General features: G+C 50.7%; 1 protein-coding gene and 1 long non-coding RNA gene across 2 annotated transcripts in view; both read left to right on the top strand.

Moving 5' to 3' along the window:
* Window positions 1–18,843, top strand: part of LOC310836019 — a 463,755-nt gene that overhangs the window by 354,231 nt on the left and 90,681 nt on the right. The window lies entirely within an intron of this gene.
* LOC310836046 (uncharacterized protein) lies at window positions 3,974–7,892 on the top strand (the record flags this gene model as incomplete). Its single annotated transcript, XM_083720981.1, has 3 exons — window positions 3,974–4,083; window positions 4,610–5,710; window positions 7,576–7,892. Exons 2-3 carry the CDS (start codon window positions 4,615–4,617, stop codon window positions 7,890–7,892), a joined length of 1,413 nt encoding a protein of 470 aa, XP_083577107.1. The 5' UTR covers window positions 3,974–4,083; window positions 4,610–4,614.

An 18,843-nucleotide genomic window follows, 5' to 3' on the forward strand; every position in this document is an offset into this window, starting at 1 on the left:
ATGTTCAGACAGCTGTGGCCTTATCTGTGAGGGGGAGTGTGCTCCGCACCCCAAGGTCACACGTGCAGACAGTTGAGGCCAGGGCCTGATAATAATTTATTTATACCCCGCCCATTTTGATGAAGAGTGGCCCTCGGTCCCTCCACTTCGGAGACCCGTCCCAGCCCCCCACCCTCACGACCAGAAGGAAATGGAAGAGTGTTAAAAGCAAAATTGAGCGAAGCCAAGGGTGACGACGACAGGTATTTAAAATTCTGCAATTCTCCATTTCTCCTCTAAAGGACAAGAGATGTCGTTGTTAAATACCATGGTGATTTTTAAAAATACATAAAATTAACATGGAAAAACAGGAAACACTCCCATTGTGCATTCTTCCTCCAAATGCCTCCGATCTGTAGGGCTTTTGGTTTCAGGAACACAACAAGAACATCCATGACACTTCCAGAGCTCTGCACGATCATCTGGGATACTGTATCAGTCTCCCCCTGGGTGTGACTTCTGGCCATTGCTTCCCATTCCATGTGGGCGTCAGAGAGAGCAAATCCAGCCCTCTCTGGCATCCCAGTCAGCAAACCACCGCCATCTTGATGTGTCCAACGTGACACAGCTTCAATTCCTGCCGCACACACACTGCCCATTGGCTCAAACTGCTTTTGCAGCTTCGGGAACAAACAAAACAACTCCCCATTCTCCTTTCTCTTCTCAGGGAATGAATCAGAAGCATCGGGAAATGTCCTCCCTCTGTAGCACATAAATCAAGGGCTACATTTTTGGCAAAGGCTTGCCACATCAAGTAGCTATTCTGTCTCTCGAAAAGCAGCTTTTCCCATTCCCTCTACTTAACTCAGGGGCTGGGATCCAGTCCTGCTCCATCTCCACTCCAGAGATTCCAGAGATTACTCTGAGCCAGGAAAACATAGTCACAAATCAAACAGTGCGTGAGCAGCTGGCATCAGCACAAAAACAGTCCAGCCTATTTATTTTTGTTTTTAGGCTCTCGCTATACTCACACAGACTCCTTTGCAGCTGCTCTTCCGTCCGGAGATTGCGTCATGCTGCCAGTTCCAGGAGACACCAACTGGGACAAAAACAGCCCCTGGTCCTTCAGCTGGCACCGAGTTTGTGGCCCCGATCCCTGGGCCCATTTTCAGGAACTCCCTACACTTGAGTAGGCACCCAACAGAGACACATGCCTGACTGGCATGTTCTCTCTCTCCTGCTCAGTCGTTCGGGAGCTTCAAAAGATTTCTCCAGCCCAAATATCACAGCGACTGATACCAAGAGGCATCAGCACACTTTAGGACTAGCAGAGGGTTGGCAGTTTGCGTGACAGGCTCAATAGCACAGCTTTTTGGCTAAACTACGTTTATTTACATATAATACACTCGAAGCATCTGGACTCAGCTCCTTCCTCTTCAGCATCAAACAGCAAAGAAAGAGAACAAAGGATAATAGCCCTACATCACGGAACACAGTAAACCAAAACATCCTGTCTCCGTCACTTTCCACAATGTGGAATGAAAACATACACTGTCATGTGATAAAACCAATCCCATGACTGCAAACACAGGGCAGAAATCCTAACACTGACATGAGTAGAATGTGTGCTTTTATTTAAAATGCATCTCTGGGTTATTTATGGGGAATAGTAATTTGTCCCCCCCCCCCCCATCAAAATATAGTCCGGCCCGTCACAAGGTCTGAGGGACAACAACTTCTTTCAACACTAAAAAAAACCCTCAACAACTTCAATATTAAAAAAAGATCAACAAGTTTGGTCGGCCCTTTGGTCGGCCCTCACAGCCCTTTGCTTCATCAAATCTGATGATAGATAGATAGATAGAAAGATAGATAGATAGATAGATAGATAGATAGATAGATAGATAGATAGATAGAGGGAGGGCTGGATTTAGGTTTGATGAGGCCCTAAGCTACTGAAGGTAATGGGGCCCTTTAAATGTCTATGCTATATGGTCATTGATGGACCTAATAGGTATCTAAAGCCATTTGCACTTAACAAAATAAGAGCCAATACAACACAAAACACTGTTGCTGTATGTAGGCTTTATTTTATTTGTTATTTATGTTCTATTTTGGAAATGTACATCCAGTTTTTTCCTTTAATTTTTTGGGGGCCCTAAGCTAGAGCTTGTTGAGTTTATACGTCAATCCGGCACTGCCTATGCACGTTTACTCGGAGGTCATTGCCACCTTTTCTGGTTGGGATCCCACGTCCTCCTCTTACCAGGAAACCCCACTGGGTTTGGTGAGCGCCAACGGGCTGCCCGCAATGCCCTACCCGAATTGCGGGCCAAACTCGGCCCTCCAGCTGTTTTGGGACTACAATTCCCATCATCCCTGACCACTGCTCGTTAGCTAGGGATGATGGGCATTGTAGTCCCAAAACAGCTGGAGGGCCGAGTTGGACCATGTTGGCACTAATGCTGCTGCCTCCCCCGCCTTCACCCATCAATCATCCCTCCAAGCCCTGCCCCCTCCTGCCTGCCCGCAAGACATATGACAATTGCATCATGCGAGGAGAAGCGGAGAGGTGGGAGGGAGGGGGGAGAGGGCCAAGGCGGTCACAGTCCTTGCCCTCTCCCTGCCCCACATGCATATGCAGACCGTAGCCTCGTTGGTGGCCAATGGCGCTCCGGCGTTCGGTTCATGCTCCGCCAGAAGGAGCGGAGAGCCTCTCAGTCCGTCCGCGCGGCTCGAGCGAAGCAGGTCGTACGTGTAGCAGCAGCGCCCTGGCGTGGGCAAGTCAGCTGCGGCCTCCCTTCATTGCCTTGCCCCCCCCCCCCGGCCGGGTCTCCCTGGGAGGACCATGCTGATCCTACTCTTCCTCATCGACACGTACGCCTCCATGATGTGGCCAAGGGCACTGTCGAGCTTTTCATGAAGGTGCGCACGGGCCCCCCTGCCCCGTCGAGTGCCGTGGCCTTGCGAGTCCCCGTGCACACGCACCCCCTCAGAGACTGCGCTCCCTCCGCCTGAGGTGACCTTCCCGAGCATGCGCGAGCCCGCTCCCAGTTTTGGAAGACGCACATTGAACACACACCCCCCCCCCGCTGTTTTAATGTATTTATATTTTGGTGTTAGCATGGTTATGGCTGGGGAGGGCAGGATATACATATAATTTATTGTTATTTATCATTATCATCATCTGTAAAACATCCCCACTTTGCACCCCCATGCCTCCAGGCAGGCATGGCCCAACTTGGCCCTCCAGCTGTTTTGGAACTACAATTCCTATCATCCCTGACCACTGGTCCTGTTAGCTAGGGATGATGGGAGTTGTAGTCCCCAAACAGCTGGAGGGCCAAGTTAGGCCATGCCTGACCTTGATGCTCCTTGTTAAAAGATGTTCAGCAGATGTTCATCCTGGCGCAGTGCGCCATTTCTTGGGATACTGGTTGAATTAGACGCAAACTTGGCTCTCCATCTGTTTTGGGACTACAATTCCCATCATCCCTGACCACTGGTCCTGTTAGCTAGTACAAATAAAGACTATAGGGGTTGGAAACTGTCGGTAGTCAACAGGCTCAGCTATTTATATGAGTTTTAAGGAGGTATTTAGAGCCTAGCTTATATATCTGAGTTTTTAAGTGAACATTTGTGTTTTGTTGGGCAGGAGCATCCTTAAGCTGAAAATGCTTCTGGCTGGTGGTTTTGCTCAAAGCTTACCTGTCTTAGGAGCTCCAGGCCGTCTTTCATACTCATCTCGAATGTATTGGACAAAAGTGTGTATATATATATATGCTCAGGAAAATTTTGAATGTGTGACATTTTAAGGTATTTTTAATCTTGGTTGGAAGCTGCCCGGAGTGCCAGATGGGCGGGGTACAAATAAATTATTATTATTATTAACATAAACACATAACAAAAAAGCAAAAAAAACAAAAAAATGAAAGAATACTGAACAATATATATATATATATATATGCTTTCGTAGATTTTCACGGGTACAGGAATGCAGGTTTTGGTGTCCTCGGGTGTCTTCCCGTGTAAAAGTTGGGGTGTCTAGGCGACGTTTCGACGAGGTCTCACTCGTCATCTTCAGGCTGGTGCTTTCGGCTTCTTGTTACTGGAACAGAGCGGGATCTCAATGTTTGAGTTCCTATAAATACTGTAGAGGGGGTGTGGTGTCTAGCCTCCAATGTTCTGGGCAGAGAGGAAGTTCCCAGGCTAGTGTGCCTTTTCTTCTTTTGTTCCTTAATTACTTGAGAGATACCTTGAGTGATTTCTTGAGTGATATCCTGAGTACCACTTAGGTGGGTCATTAGGTGTGGATTAGTTGCTAAAGTCTTTGTGTCTTGACCTCTTGAACTTTGTGAAGAGTTTTCCTGAGAAGATGGCTGTATTGCACTTAGTTGTGCTTTGGCTTGGCTTCGTGTATAGGGGCGAGCTGTGGTTTTGTGGCTTGTGTCAGCCAGATCTGTGTAGGGATTGCAGGGGGGTTCAAGCATCAGACTTGAAGTCACCAACATCCTCTGCTCCAGCAAACCACCCAGAAGCAATTTACACAAAGAAGAACAGAAAGCACTCACCAACCTGAGGAAAGACAACAACATAATCATTCTCCCAGCAGACAAAGGTAATGCCACAGTGGTGATGAACACATCGGACTACCAAGCAAAACTATCAAAGCTACTCCAAGATCCTGCCTACAAACCTATAAAAACAGATCCCACCACCTATCTGGAAAAAACCACCAAATCCAAAATAAAAGCCTCTCCTATCAGTGAAGAAATCCAGCTAAGAATCATCCCCAGAGAAAAATCATCCAGATGCCCCAAACTCTACGGCCTCCCCAAGATACACAAAGAAGGAACACCACTCAGACCAATAGTCAGCTCCATAGGCTCACCTCTACAAAATCTCGCTAAATTTCTCGCCAAGCAACTTCAGCCCTATGCAGAATCCATCTCTTCACACGTACCAAACTCCTTCCAGTTCATAGAAACAATAAAGAAGCAAAACCTACATCCTAATGACCTACTTGTGAGCTTCGATGTTGTATCTCTCTTCACACAAGTGCCCATTAATGAAGCCTTGACAGCTATTCAAAACAAATACAATCCCCCCGAATACATCTTGGACCTGACCAACCACTGCCTAACCAACACGTACTTCATCCACAATGGACAAAGATACAAACAGATAGAAGGAGCACCTATGGGATCACCCCTCTCACCGGTCATCGCAAACCTGTACATGGAACACTTTGAAACCAATGCTTTAGACAAGTCAGAACACAAACCCAAACTTTGGCTCAGATATGTTGACGACACCTTTGTAATTTGGCCACACGGGAAGGAAAAACTGGATAGCTTCCTCACACATCTCAACAACTTACACCCCAAAATACAATTCACTATGGAAATAGAAGCCAACAACCAACTTCCCTTCCTTGACGTCCTAATCTACAAAAAACCTGATGGCTCCCTAGGACACACTATCTACCAGAAAAAAACACACACCAACCGCTACTTACATGCACAATCACACCACCACCCTGCACAAATAAACTCCGTAGCCAAGACTCTCATCTCCAGAACCAAACGCCTGGCTGACAAAGACCACTTGACAACTGAGTTACAGAATCTCTCAAATGTGTTAATTGCCAATGGATACCAGCAAAACAGGATTACGAAGCTAATCCAAAAGGAAACACCCCCCAAAAACCAAGACACAGAAGAAAACAATGGCATGGCCCTCCTTCCTTATATCAAGGGCACTACAGATAAAATTAGCAAAATCCTCCATAAACACAATATCAAAACAGCCTTTTGCACCAACCAAAAAATAGCCAATATCCTCAGAAACCCCAAGGATAAAATCCAGTTGGAAAACCAAGGGATCTATGAAATACCCTGCAAAGTCTGCCCAGCCACGTACATTGGACAAACAAACAGACGAATAAATGCACGTATCGCAGAACACAAGAATGCCGTCAAAAAAGAAGAAAAAACTTCCTCTCTTTTCCAACACATGAAAGAAACAGGACACGAAATTAATTTTGCAGATTCCAAATTGCTCTTTAACACGGAACATCACCACAAGAGAATAATCATGGAAGCCATCGAGATAGAGAAACACCCTCACAACATGAACAAGCGTGACGACACATCCCGCTTGCCAGACATCTGGAAATTAGCCCTCCCCACAAAAACTGACACCAGATCCAGAGGCACACAGAACGCCAACACCAATCAACCACACCAGACCCAAACCCAGACCCTCTCCACAGATGAATTACTGACACCATCCAGTAGCCAATCCATGGTGGCACCTCCGGATGCTGCACCCCCCTGCAATCCCTACACAGATCTGGCTGACACAAGCCACAAAACCACAGCTCGCCCCTATACACGAAGCCAAGCCAAAGCACAACTAAGTGCAATACAGCCATCTTCTCAGGAAAACTCTTCACAAAGTTCAAGAGGTCAAGACACAAAGACTTTAGCAACTAATCCACACCTAATGACCCACCTAAGTGGTACTCAGGATATCACTCAAGAAATCACTCAAGGTATCTCTCAAGTAATTAAGGAACAAAAGAAGAAAAGGCACACTAGCCTGGGAACTTCCTCTCTGCCCAGAACATTGGAGGCTAGACACCACACCCCCTCTACAGTATTTATAGGAACTCAAACATTGAGATCCCGCTCTGTTCCAGTAACAAGAAGCCGAAAGCACCAGCCTGAAGATGACGAGTGAGACCTCGTCGAAACGTCGCCTAGACACCCCAACTTTTACACGGGAAGACACCCGAGGACACCAAAACCTGCATATATATATATATATATACATATTTCCATTCTTCTTTCCTTCAATTTGACTTCCTTCCTGCTTTCCACGGTTTTCTTTTTCACTTCTAGTCTCTTTCGTACTTTGTTATCCCTCCCTTTTTAACCATTTATAACCTAAGTAGCACAAATCATCCTGCCAAGGTTAATCAAAAGGAAGGAAATATATATATTAGGATGGAGGAAAGCCCGTTTTTTAGGGGTTCAGATCAAAGCTTTTGAGCTTTTTTTTTTTTTTAGAAAGGAAAACCCTGTTGATCAAAACAAGTCCAAGTACTCATTTGGGGACACTGCTTTTTGCCAAAAAATGTAAAATGTATGTAAAATCAGATCTGTGTTGGAGGTGTAACAAAGTGGAGGGGACACTTGTACATATATGGTGGTCTTGCCAAAAAAATCAAAGGTTTCTGGGACACGGTGCATGAAGAACTAAAGAAAATGTTGAAACAAAATTCCATGACGGAACCCATGGCCTTCCCCATGCCCAGAATTAACGATGTTTTGGCACAAGTGAGGCAAGGTAAATTTTTTACCAAGCTGGACCTCAGGGGGGTGTACAATCTGATTAGGGTGCGGGAGGGAGACGAATGGAAGACGACCATGTTCACCCCCCTTGGGGCATTTGAATATCTCGTCATGCCGTTTGGATTGCAATCGGGCTCTGCCTGCTTTCAAGCCTTTATGCACCACGTGCTGGGCCCCCTGCTGTACAAGAATTGCGTGGTCTTTTTGGATGACGTTTTAATCTTCTCGGAAAATGAAGCACAACACGTGAAAGACGTCAGGCAGGTGCTGGAGAGATTGAAGAAGCATCAGTTGTGGGTCAAGCTGGAGAAATGCTCAGGAGGTCGAGTTCCTGGGGTACCAACTGTCGGACAAGGGGTTGGCCATGGACCCGGAGAAGGTGAAAGCAGTGCTGGACTGGAAGAGCCCCAAGACAAAGGATGTGCAGCGGTTCCTAGGGTTCAGCAACTTCTACAGGAAGTTTATCAAGGACTTTGCGCACCTAACAGCACCCATAACCAATTGTCTCAATGGCAAGAAGTTTGCATGGACCAGGGAAGCACAGCAGGCCTTTGAAAGTCTGAAAAAGGCCTTCGTGTCAGAGGAACAGCTGCTACACATGGATCCTAGGAAGCCTTTGAGGGGGGAGATGGATGCTTCCGACCGAGCCATCAGAGCAGTGCTGTTGCAGCAAGGCCCGGGGAGGACTGGAGGCCTTGTGCCTTTTTCTCCAGGAAGCTGAGCAAATCAGAACAAAATTACACTATTTATGACAAAGAGTTGCTAGTCATATATGCGGCTGTTAAGCAGTGGAGACACTTTTTGATCGGGGCTCAGCACCAGATCCAGGTCCGAACGGACCACAAGAACCTGGAAAACTGGTGCACAGCGTGCATGCTCAACCAGAGACAGGTCAGATGGTTGGAGGCCTTCTCACAATATAACTTTAAGATACAGTACGTCTCTGAGGGGGAAAACGTGAGAGCGGACACATTTTCCAGGAAGTCGGAGTACATGGAAGGGGAAGGACCGTCTGTAGCCAGACAAATGTTCCAAGAGGACAGATGGTCATGTGGGGGAGCACTGACAGGGGAGGAGGAACTGGTTGGGCTCACCAGAGACGATGAGTGTGATGGCCTGGGATTCCGATTCAAAGGATGAACCAGAGGAATCCCAGCCTGCACAGGAGTGCCCGGCCTCCTGTTCCTGACCATCCGGTGCTCCTGTTCCCTGCTCGGCCTCCTGTTCCTGATCATCCGGTGTTCCTGTTCCCTGCTCGGTCTCCTGTTCCAGCGTTCCTGTTCCCCGCCCGGCTCTCCGCCTCGGACCTCGCCCCTCTTCGTGTGGACTCTGCTTACGCCCACGGTACCTTACCCCCGGGACCAGCACAGTTTGCTCCCGCCACACCCACACTCCCCCTTTGTTGGGGTGCGTTCGGGAAGAGCCAGAGGCCATGGCTGACCAGGCTGCTGCGCTGGTGGCTTTGGCTCAGGAGAACCAGGCCTTGACTCACACCGTGCAGCAGCTCAGCGACGCGGTTACGGCACTTCAGCAGCGCTTGGAAGCCCTACCGGCTCCTGGGGCCGATGCCCCGGCTCCTGGCAAGTACCCAGTGGCTTTGCCTGAGAAATTTGATGGGGCCCCGGCCAGCTTTCCCATGTTCCTTGCCCAGGCCAAGCTGTATATTCAGGGGCGAGCCCGGAACTTTCCTGACGAACGCACCAAGGTGCACTTTTTGATTAGTTTGTTAAAGGACCAGGCGGCCAAGACTCCCCCTTGCTGGCAGACTATATGGGGTTTTGCAACCATTTGGAGACCGCGTTCGGCAACCCCCAGAAGAAGAGTCAGGCCACAACCGGGCAATTAGGCGTTTGAAACAGGGCAAGTCTACTGCGGCCGCCTACACCATGGAATTTCGGTTGTTGGCGCAAGACTTGTCTTGGAATGACTCTGCACTTCGGGACCAGTATCTTGAGGGGCTTTCGGATGAGATACTGGACCAGCTGGCCATGATGGATCGTCCCACCACGCTGGACGCCCTTATTCAGCGGAGCCTGCAGATAGACGATCGGTTGGAGGACCGTCGCCAGGCCTGGGACCGCCAGCACCCCCGGCTCCTGGCTCCAGTCCTTCCCAGCAGGTCCACGGCCACAGCTGAGTTGCCGGACGAGCCAACGCAACTCGGGGTTGTGCGGCCTCGCCTCTCCCCCTCGGAGAAGACGCGGCGTCGGGAGGGGAACCTGTGTCTTTACTGCGGTGGGAGTGGACATTACGCCCGATCCTGTCCCGAGAAGATGCCAGTCGCAGGAAAACCGCCAACCTCGGTAGCCGAAGGCCCTAGCAACCTGGGGTCCCAAACCATGCAAGAGGGGCCCTCGCCAGTGGAATTGCGACATCTCATGGTTCCGGTGCGTCTCTACCCTCCAGGTGGGCCCTGGATTCTTACCCACGCTCTGGTAGATTCGGGGGCAACCCGCTCCTATATGGACGCTGCCTTTGCCGCTCATCATCAGGTGCCACTTCGGAACAAGCCAGAACCGGTACAGGTGGAGGCAATTGACGGACGGCTCCTGCGTTCGGGTGCCGTTACTCAGGAGACCCAGCCCCTGGTCCTGTGTCTCCAGCAGCACCGGGAGTTGCGAACTTTGGACATTGCCTCTATGCCCCGGTTCCCCCTAGTGCTCGGGATGGACTGGCTGGTAGCTCACAACGTTCAGATTGACTGGGTCAAACGGACTGTGCACTTCCCAGACCCGTGTTCCCATGCTCAATCCGAGACGCTGGCGGCCGCGCCCACGGAGGAGGCAGCACCCACGCTCCCAGCCGTGTACCAGGACTACCAGGACGTGTTCGAGGAACGGGGGGCAGACCAGCTGCCGCCGCATCGGCCTTTTGACTGCGGCATAGACCTCCAACCCGGAGCGCCTTTACCAGTGAGTCGCTTATATTCTCTAACAGAGCCAGAGCGCGAGGCTTTGCAGGACTTCTTGCGCAAGAACCTGGAGCGTGGGTTCATTAGGCCTTCCACCTCACCTACCGCGGCACCAGTGCTCTTTGTTAAGAAGAAATGTGGGTAACTCCGCCCTTGCCATGATTACCAAGCCCTAAACAAAATTACCATCCCAGACCGGTACCCCTTGCCCCTTATCTCGGAGTTGCTGGAGCGGGTGCAAGGGGCACAGGTGTTCACCAAGCTGGACCTCCGGGGGGCCTACAACTTGATTCGGATCCGAGCCGGGGATGAGTGGAAGACAGCGTTTGGGACCCGGTACGGGCAGTTCGAATACTTGGTTTTGCCTTTCGGTTTGTGCAACGCGCCTGCTGTGTTCCAACGCTACATCAACCACGTGTTCCAGGACTTGTTAGACAAGTACGTGGTGGTGTACTTGGATGACATACTGGTTTACTCCCGTGACCCGGCTCGCCATGAGGGACATGTCCGGACCGTGCTGCAGCGCTTGCGTGAGCACCGTTTGTACGCAAAGCTCAGCAAGTGCGAGTTCCATCAGCGGACTGTGGACTTCCTTGGTCACCGGCTCTCTCCAGATGGGGTGCGGATGGACCCTGGGAAGGTGGCAGCAGTTCGAGAATGGGCGGCACCCCGGAACCGCAAGGACCTACAGCGTTTCCTGGGGTTCGCCAACTACTACCGGACCTTCATTGCAGATTATGCTCATCGCACCACCCCGTTGACCCGGCTACTGCGCCCAAAGACGCCGTTTTCCTGGGACAAGGAGGCAGAGGAGGCGTTTCAGGGGTTGAAGGCCTGTTTCCAGAGGGTGCCAATCTTACAACACCCTGACCCCTCTCGACCCTTTGTGGTGGAGACCGACGCCTCCAGTACGGCTCTCGGTGCCGTCCTGTCTCAACAGAATGGACCTGAAGCGCCACTCTTACCCTGTGCCTTCTATTCCCGCCAGCTCCTACCAGCGGAGCGTAACTATACTGTGTGGGAGCGGGAACTACTGGCCATCAAGGTGGCCTTTGAGGTCTGGCGCCACCATCTTGAGGGGGCACGACATCCGGTGGAGGTGAGAACCGACCACCGGAACCTGGAGTACCTCCAGACCACCCGCAAGCTGAACCAAAGACAGATCCGGTGGGCGTTGTTCTTTTCCCGGTTCCAGTTCCGGATCCGCTATATCCCTAGCTCTCAGAACCAGAAAGCGGATGCCCTGTCCCGGAAACCTGAAGACAACGCAGACACGGTACAGCAAGCAGTACCCACCACGATCCTACCTCCAGCTGCATTCCTGGCCACCCAGGAGGCGGAGCCACTGCAGGCTCGGGTGCGGGAACAGCAGCGGGTCGACGCTTGGGCCCAGGAATGACTCCGGGAGCTGGCTGAGGGGTCCAGCCCTCAGTATCCGGGGCTGGTCCTGCATCAGGGCCTTCTGCTGCACCACGGTCGTCTGTATATCCCGCCAGGGCCACTGCGGCTGGAGGTTCTCCGGATGGCTCATGATGCCCCAGCAGCGGGGCATTTTGGACGGTATCGGACCACCCATCTGGTAGGTCGTGAGTTTTGGTGGCCCCGCCTGAAGGCTGACGTGGCTCGCTACGTTGCTGGTTGTGAGGTCTGCCGGCGCGCCAAGGGCCCTACCGGGCGACCCCCCGGCCTACTTCAGCCATTGCCAGTTCCACCACGCCCTTGGCACACGGTTTCGTTGGACTTTGTAGTGGACTTACCCCCGTCTCGTGGCTGTACCTGCCTTCTAGTTTTCTCCGACCATTTCACCAAGATGGTGCACTGCGCCCCCTGCCCATCTGTACCCACAGCCAAGGAAACCGCTCAGCTGTACCTTCAGCATGTCTTCCGCCTGCATGGCCTACCTGAGCGCGTGGTGTCCGACCGGGGCGTTGAGTTCATGTCCCGGTTCTGGCGAGCATTACACCAGACTCTCGGGACAGAGGTCTGCCTCTCGTCAGCCTACCACCCACAGACCGATGGCCAGACGGAACGGGCGAACGCGGTGCTGGAGCAGTACCTCCGGTGTTACTGCAGCTACCAGCAGGATGACTGGGTTGACCACCTGGCATTGGCGGAGTTCGCCTACAACAACGCGGTGAATGCGTCCACCCAGCAGACCCCGTTCCAGGCCAGTTACGGTTATCATCCACGGCTGTTTCCAGATGTGCTGCCGGCTTCCGCGGTCCCGGCGGTGACGGAGTGGCTACAAGAGCTCCAGTCCCAGCAACAGCTTTTGGTGGAGCAACTGCACCAGGCCAAGGAAGCGTACAAAGCCCAGGCCGACCGCCACCGCCAGGTGGGGCCGGAACTTCGCGTCGGTGACCTGGTTTGGCTCTCCACTCGCCACCTCCACCCCTCTCGACCTTCGCGGAAGTTGGACGCCCGCTTCACCGGCCCCTTCCCTATCGTGGACCAAGTCTCTCCTGTGGCATTCCGTCTCCGGTTACCCGCAACCCTGAAGGTTCACCCGGTCTTCCACAGGTCCCTTCTGAGTCCGGTGGCCCCACCCGACGGGTTCCAGCCGAACCGTCCCCGACCGCAGCCAGTGTTGGTTCAGGGAGAGCCTGAGTACGAGGTGGAACGCATCCTGGACTCCCGATACCGCAGGGGAAAGCTGCAGTATCTCATTGACTGGAAGGGGTACGGACCGGAGGACCGTTCCTGGGAACCAGCGGCCAACGTCCACACACCTGCCTGCCTCCGAGAGTTCCATGCGACGTACCCCGGCAAGCCGGGTCCGGACCCTCGGTTGACGGGGGGGGGGGCCTGGGAGGGGGGATGGTGTGATGGCCTGGGATTCCGATTCAGAGGATGAACCAGAGGAATCCCAGCCTGCACAGGAGTCCCCGCCTCCAGGGCCGGCTGAACTGGGGCAAGGCCTAGATGCTGAAGAGCCTGCACCTGTGGCAGAGCACCAAGAGCTGGCCCCAGGTGAAACCCTTCTGGCCCCAGAGGTGCTTGAGGACTCAGTGGCGTCAGGTGAGCCTCCTCCAGGGCCCAGTAACCCTTCGGCCTCTCCTGATCTGCAGAGGCTTAGGGCAGAGAGGCGAAGGGAACTGGTTGCTCCCAGGAGGAGTGCTCGCCTTAAGGCCAGAGGAGGCGGGGCTCCTGGGGGCCGGGACCGCCCCCGGCCTTAGAAGAGGATAAAAGCCTAGTCAGCCCGGTCCCAGGTTGCGGGAGCAACGTCGTTGTTGGCTTCGGACCTTCCTGTGTTCCTGATCCCTTAAACTAAAATTAGGGAAATTAAGGATGGAAAGGGGGGAAAGGGAGTTTTGAGGAGAAAAGAGGGCTCTTGTTCTACAAAGGGGCGCTGTATGTACCGGGGGAGCCACTGAGGGTCAAAACATAGGCGCCGACTCCATGGGGCCTGAGGGGGCCCGAGCCCCCTCAAAAATTCGTTTGGGGGGGCTCCGCCCCCCCAATAATTTAAGAAAATTATTACCGTATTTTTCCGGCATTCTGCCTCAGGGTCTTACTGCCCACCCTGCTCTGTTTCCTTGCTGTGTTTGCTCAAACGGAACAAAGAGCAGGGAAAGCCCCTCCCCTCCAGGCAGAGGGAAAGCAGAGTGTGTCTCTGTGCTCCGTGCAGGAGGGAGAGAGAGAGAGCGAGAGAGAGCGCGCGAGCTGGCTGACTTGGGTGGGTAGGTGAGGGAAAACTTTTGCCTTCCTTTCCTCCCTCCTCCTGTTATACCCCTCTCCTGCATTCTTAGCCAGCTGCTTCTCTGCACACCCCTCTCCTGCTCCGTGTCCCTTCTGTGTTTTTCCTTCCCTCCCCACTTAAAATGTGGTTAAAAAGCATGGATCCACATGGATCCTCAGGATCTTTGCATTGGGTCAGCCCAAATTCACCATCAGATCACATAGCATGTCCATGGCTACAGCCTGCCCCCCAAAAATCACGCACCCACTGTTGCCTGGGGCTGCAATGGTGCAAAAATGTGGTTAAAAAGCATGGATCCACATGGATCCTCAGAATCTTTGCATTGGGTCAGCCCAAATTCACCATCAGAGCACATAGCATGTCCATGGCTACAGCCTGCCCCCCCAAAATCACGCACCCACTGTTGCCTGGGGCTGCAATGGTGCAAAAATGTGGTTAAAATGCATGGATCCACGTGGATCCTCAGAATCTTTGCATTGGGTCAGCCCAAATTCACCATCAGAGCACATAGCATGTCCATGGCTACAGCCTGCCCCCCCAAAATCACGCACCCACTGTTCCCTGGGGCTGCAATGGTGCAAAAACGTGGTTACAAAACATGGATCCACATGGATCCTCAGGATCTTTGCATTGGGTCAGCCCAAATTCACCATCAGAGCACATAGCATGTCCATGGCTACAGCCTGCCCCCCCAAAATCACGCACCCACTGTTGCCTGGGGCTGCAATGGTGCAAAAACGTGGTTACAAAACATGGATCCACATGGATCCTCAGGATCTTTGCATTGGGTCAGCCCAAATTCACCATCAGAGCACATAGCATGTCCATGGCTACAGCCTGCCCCCCCCAAAATCACGCACCCACTGTTGCCTGGGGCTGCAGTGGTGCAAAAACGTGGTTACAAAACATGGATCCACATGGATCCTCAGGATCTTTGCATTGGGTCAGCCCAAATTCACCATCAGAGCACATAGCATGTCCATGGCTACAGCCTGCCCCCCCAAAATCACGCACCCACTGTTGCCTGGGGCTGCAATGGTGCAAAAACGTGGTTACAAAACATGGATCCACATGGATCCTCAGGATTTTTGCATTGGGTCACCCCAAATTCACCATCAGATCACATGTCTGTGGCCACAGCATGAAGCACAAAAATGATACATCCACTGTTTCATTCAGAATGTTTTTTCCCCTTGTTTTCCTCCTCTAAAAACGATGTGCGTGTTATGGTCAGGTGCGTGTTATAGAGCGAAAAATACGGTAGTTATATTATGCTTTGTAAAATCACAAAATTATGTTGGTATTTTTTATTTTCCTTGTTTGATGATAGTTACCTTTTAAAATACATTCAGTAATGAGTTAAAACAAATAATTATTACGGTAGTAAAAGAGGCGGCGCGAGTAGTTTTGCTCGGTGCGTGCGACTGGCCCAGCCCCTCTTTCCTTTTCCTCTCTTCTGCTCTCCCGCCGGGCGCCTGAGGGAGAGTTACTTAGCGGTTCTGAGGAGCCGCTGTTGTTTCGGCAGGGGAAAAACCGCCGCCCGCGAACCGCCAAGCTCCCTCTCTCTTTCCAGCCTCTCTCTCTCTCTCGCGCGCGCGCTATGGCCAAGGAGGAGGAGAAGCCCTTCAGCCAGTCTATGGCCGAGTGGCGGAGGTTCATCTACAACCCCAACAGCGGCGAGTTCCTGGGGCGAACGGCCAAGAGCTGGGGTGAGGAGGGCGAGCGAGCGAGTGCGGGCGGAGAAGGGAGGGGAGGGGGCGGCCGGCACGAGGGGCGGTGGGAGGCGCGGCGCGGCGGGCACTTGCCTTGCCCACCACGCATCTCTCTCCTTCTCGGTCTCTCTCCCTCCCTCAGCTGGCGAGGGGGCCACGAGGCGGGCGGCAGCAGCAGCAACGGGCCGGGAGCGGATCTTAGAAAACTTCCCGGGGCAGGACCCCAGTATGGGCCCCCCCAATATTTTTTATAAGTCGGCGCCCCTGGGTCAAAATCCTACGACAGCTCCATGACAACCCCACAGCTGGGCATTTTGGGCAACATAAGACCATGTTACTAGTCACCAGGTAGTCCTGGTCCCAAGGTAAGGGAGGATGTACGGGAATATGTCCGAGGGTGTGACAGGTGTCAGAGGGCCAAAGGGCCAAGAGCAGCACTGGCGGGTTTACTGGAACCCTTACTGACACCAGGGAGGCCCTGGGAGGTGGTGTCCATAGATTTTATGACAGATCTGCCCAGGTCAAGAGGTAAGACGGCGGTGATGGTGGTGGTAGGTCTGCTGACCAAAATGTGTCACTTCGTGGCATGCTCCAATCCGGTGACAGACGAGGAGACTGCCAAGCTGTTCGTGGACCACGTTTCCACATTTTTTGACTGCATGGAGTCCCATTGAGGGTGGTCGTCGATCGCGGAAGACAGTTCACCTCACGGTTCTGGTGTAAACTCATGAGCTTATTACAGATAGAGGTGAGCTTCTCGACGGCAAGACACCCAGAAACCAACGGGCAGGCCGAGAGAGCTAGTGCCATATTGCAGCAGTACTTACTCTGCTACGTCGGTCAGAGGCAGAATGATTGGGTGGAGAAATTAGCACTGGCTGCGACTTCCGGTTGAGAGCGACCCCGTCGCAAGCGGGGATTTTTCCGAGCGGAGAATCCCGGGTTTTTCAGAGGATTTAGGGGTGCCACAGGGCGCAGTGGCCCCCAGAAGTAGTGTCTGGAGGGTGTCCAGACACTCAGGTTCCCGTGGAAGCCGAAACGCAGACCACCCGGCCGCCAGGTAACTCCCAAAAGGAGCGAAGAGTGCGGCGGAGAGGGAGAGCGGGCTGAAGGGAAGCCATAGCTACCTCCGGAAAACGAAGCCCCGAGCTTGCAGGGGGAGCGCTTAATTCTCGATCACAAGAAATTTGGATCTAAATGGCTAAAAAGAAGTGGATTTTAATATCAGGAAGAGCCGGATGAGAAATACATAAATACGAGATCGGCTGTCATCTGCAATCAGTTTGAACGCATTATACAAGCAAAGCCGGAGAAAAGAGAAGTGAGTTGCCACTAGCAGCTATTGTTTCTTTCCCCCTTTTAACTTGTTAAAAACTAACTTTTTAGAAGACATAAAGTTACATAAGAAGAATCCAAGTTAAAAGGGGGAACAGAGGGTTTAAATTTGGAACTTTGAAGGTCCTCTTTGTAACTGTGAGGGAAAAAGATAGAGAAATCGATCCCAGTTTCACTTTTTTAAAAAAACTGTGCAACGGAAGAAGAGCTTCCGACTCCATTGCTTATTCTTTTGTTTGCCTTTTGGTAACTACGGAAGGTTTTTTTTCTTTCTAATTGGATTTTTTTCTGCATACATCTTTTGAGTTACATATCTACTGGTCACCTATAATTTGGATTACAAATTTACTATTATTATTTTTTTATTGGGAAATCCCTAAAAAAAAATTGACTTGGAGACCGCTCTCTTAACTTTTTGGAGTTTCGGCCCCTTGTGGACAAAAGGAAAATTACAATTTGTTTTTTTCTTCCGCTTGCTCTTCTTTGTTCTCCCTGACTTTGCCGATTTGCTGTTTTTGTCCCTCTAGTGGGAGCTGGATGTTATTGGTTTTTCCCTCTCTCCTCAGCAACGGATTTTGGGAATTATTTGTTTGGATGGTTTTTTTAATTTAAACATATGTGAGGCCTACCTTCAAGAAGGATTATATTGTTTATTTTATTTTTTCCTTGTTTTTTGGATACAATTTATTTGGAGACTATTTTAAATTAATCAATATAATTATGGAAAATTTATAAAACTTTTCAAATTTTTCTGCATTAAAGTGGATTATAAAATTAAATTGGAAAAAAGAAAAAGTGTCTTATAAACTGGATTATAATTTGATTATAAAGGATCAGAAAGGATTAGCCCAATTGGTGGCAGAAGATTTGGAACCTCAAATTTTTGAATTAATTTTCTTTTTTGTGTTTGCTGGTGGAGAGTGAATTTCTTGGGGGCACAACTGGAACAAATTGGAGTATAAATTGGATTATAATTGGAATACCGTGTCTTTTAAAATGATTAGCCTAATTGGTGGCAAGAAGAATATATTCACCTGGTTTGTGTCTCCAACTATTCATTTATTAAATCTACAGATCGGATTGGGCTGAAGACACTGCAAGCTTCGAAAGTGGAAATTTGAAGTGGGAATAAACAAAAGACTAATTATAAATTTTATAATATAAAAATTATAAAATTCGAACTCAATTGGATATATTTGTATTTGGGGTTAGGTCTACATAAGATTGGTTGAAGTGGTGGTGGGATTTGTGGGAATGTCTCACCAATCGAAGAAAGGAGGGGAGGGAGGAACACCAGGAGACAGAAGAGGATCAAAGCAGGAATCGGATTTTAAAGGAGAAATATTAAGAATGTTTGCAGAAATTAGGCAAAGTGAAAAGAATTTAGAGGACAAACTAGAACAAGTGGATACGAGAATTGAACAGGTAGATACGAGAATTGGGAAAATGGACCAAAAAATTGACGAGACAGTAAAGGAATTGAAGGGTCAAATTAAAGAAGTATCCAAAAGAACACAATCTTTGGAAGAAGGAATGAAGAAGACAAGAGCTGAAATTAAGGAAGTGAAGCGCGAGGAATTTCCTTTGTTTACAAAAGCAAGAAACACAGACTTACTAGTCCAGAGGAGACAGGTAAATTCCAGAGACGATACAAGGAATTAACAGCAGAGGAGGAAGAAGGAGGAGGAGCAGTGGGAGGAGTAGGTCCTCTAGGGGGGAAGTATCCGGAAGAAAAGGAGGAGAAGAACAGGGAAAAGACTGATGAGGAACAAGAAGAGGAAGAACAAGAAGAAGATAGATTATAAAGAACAAATAATTTAAATTAATTTTAATCAGGAGTTCACCATG

The sequence above is a fragment of the Podarcis gaigeae genome (genome assembly GCF_964106915.1).
Source record: "Podarcis gaigeae genome assembly, chromosome: W".
Lineage (NCBI taxonomy): Eukaryota > Metazoa > Chordata > Lepidosauria > Squamata > Lacertidae > Podarcis > Podarcis gaigeae.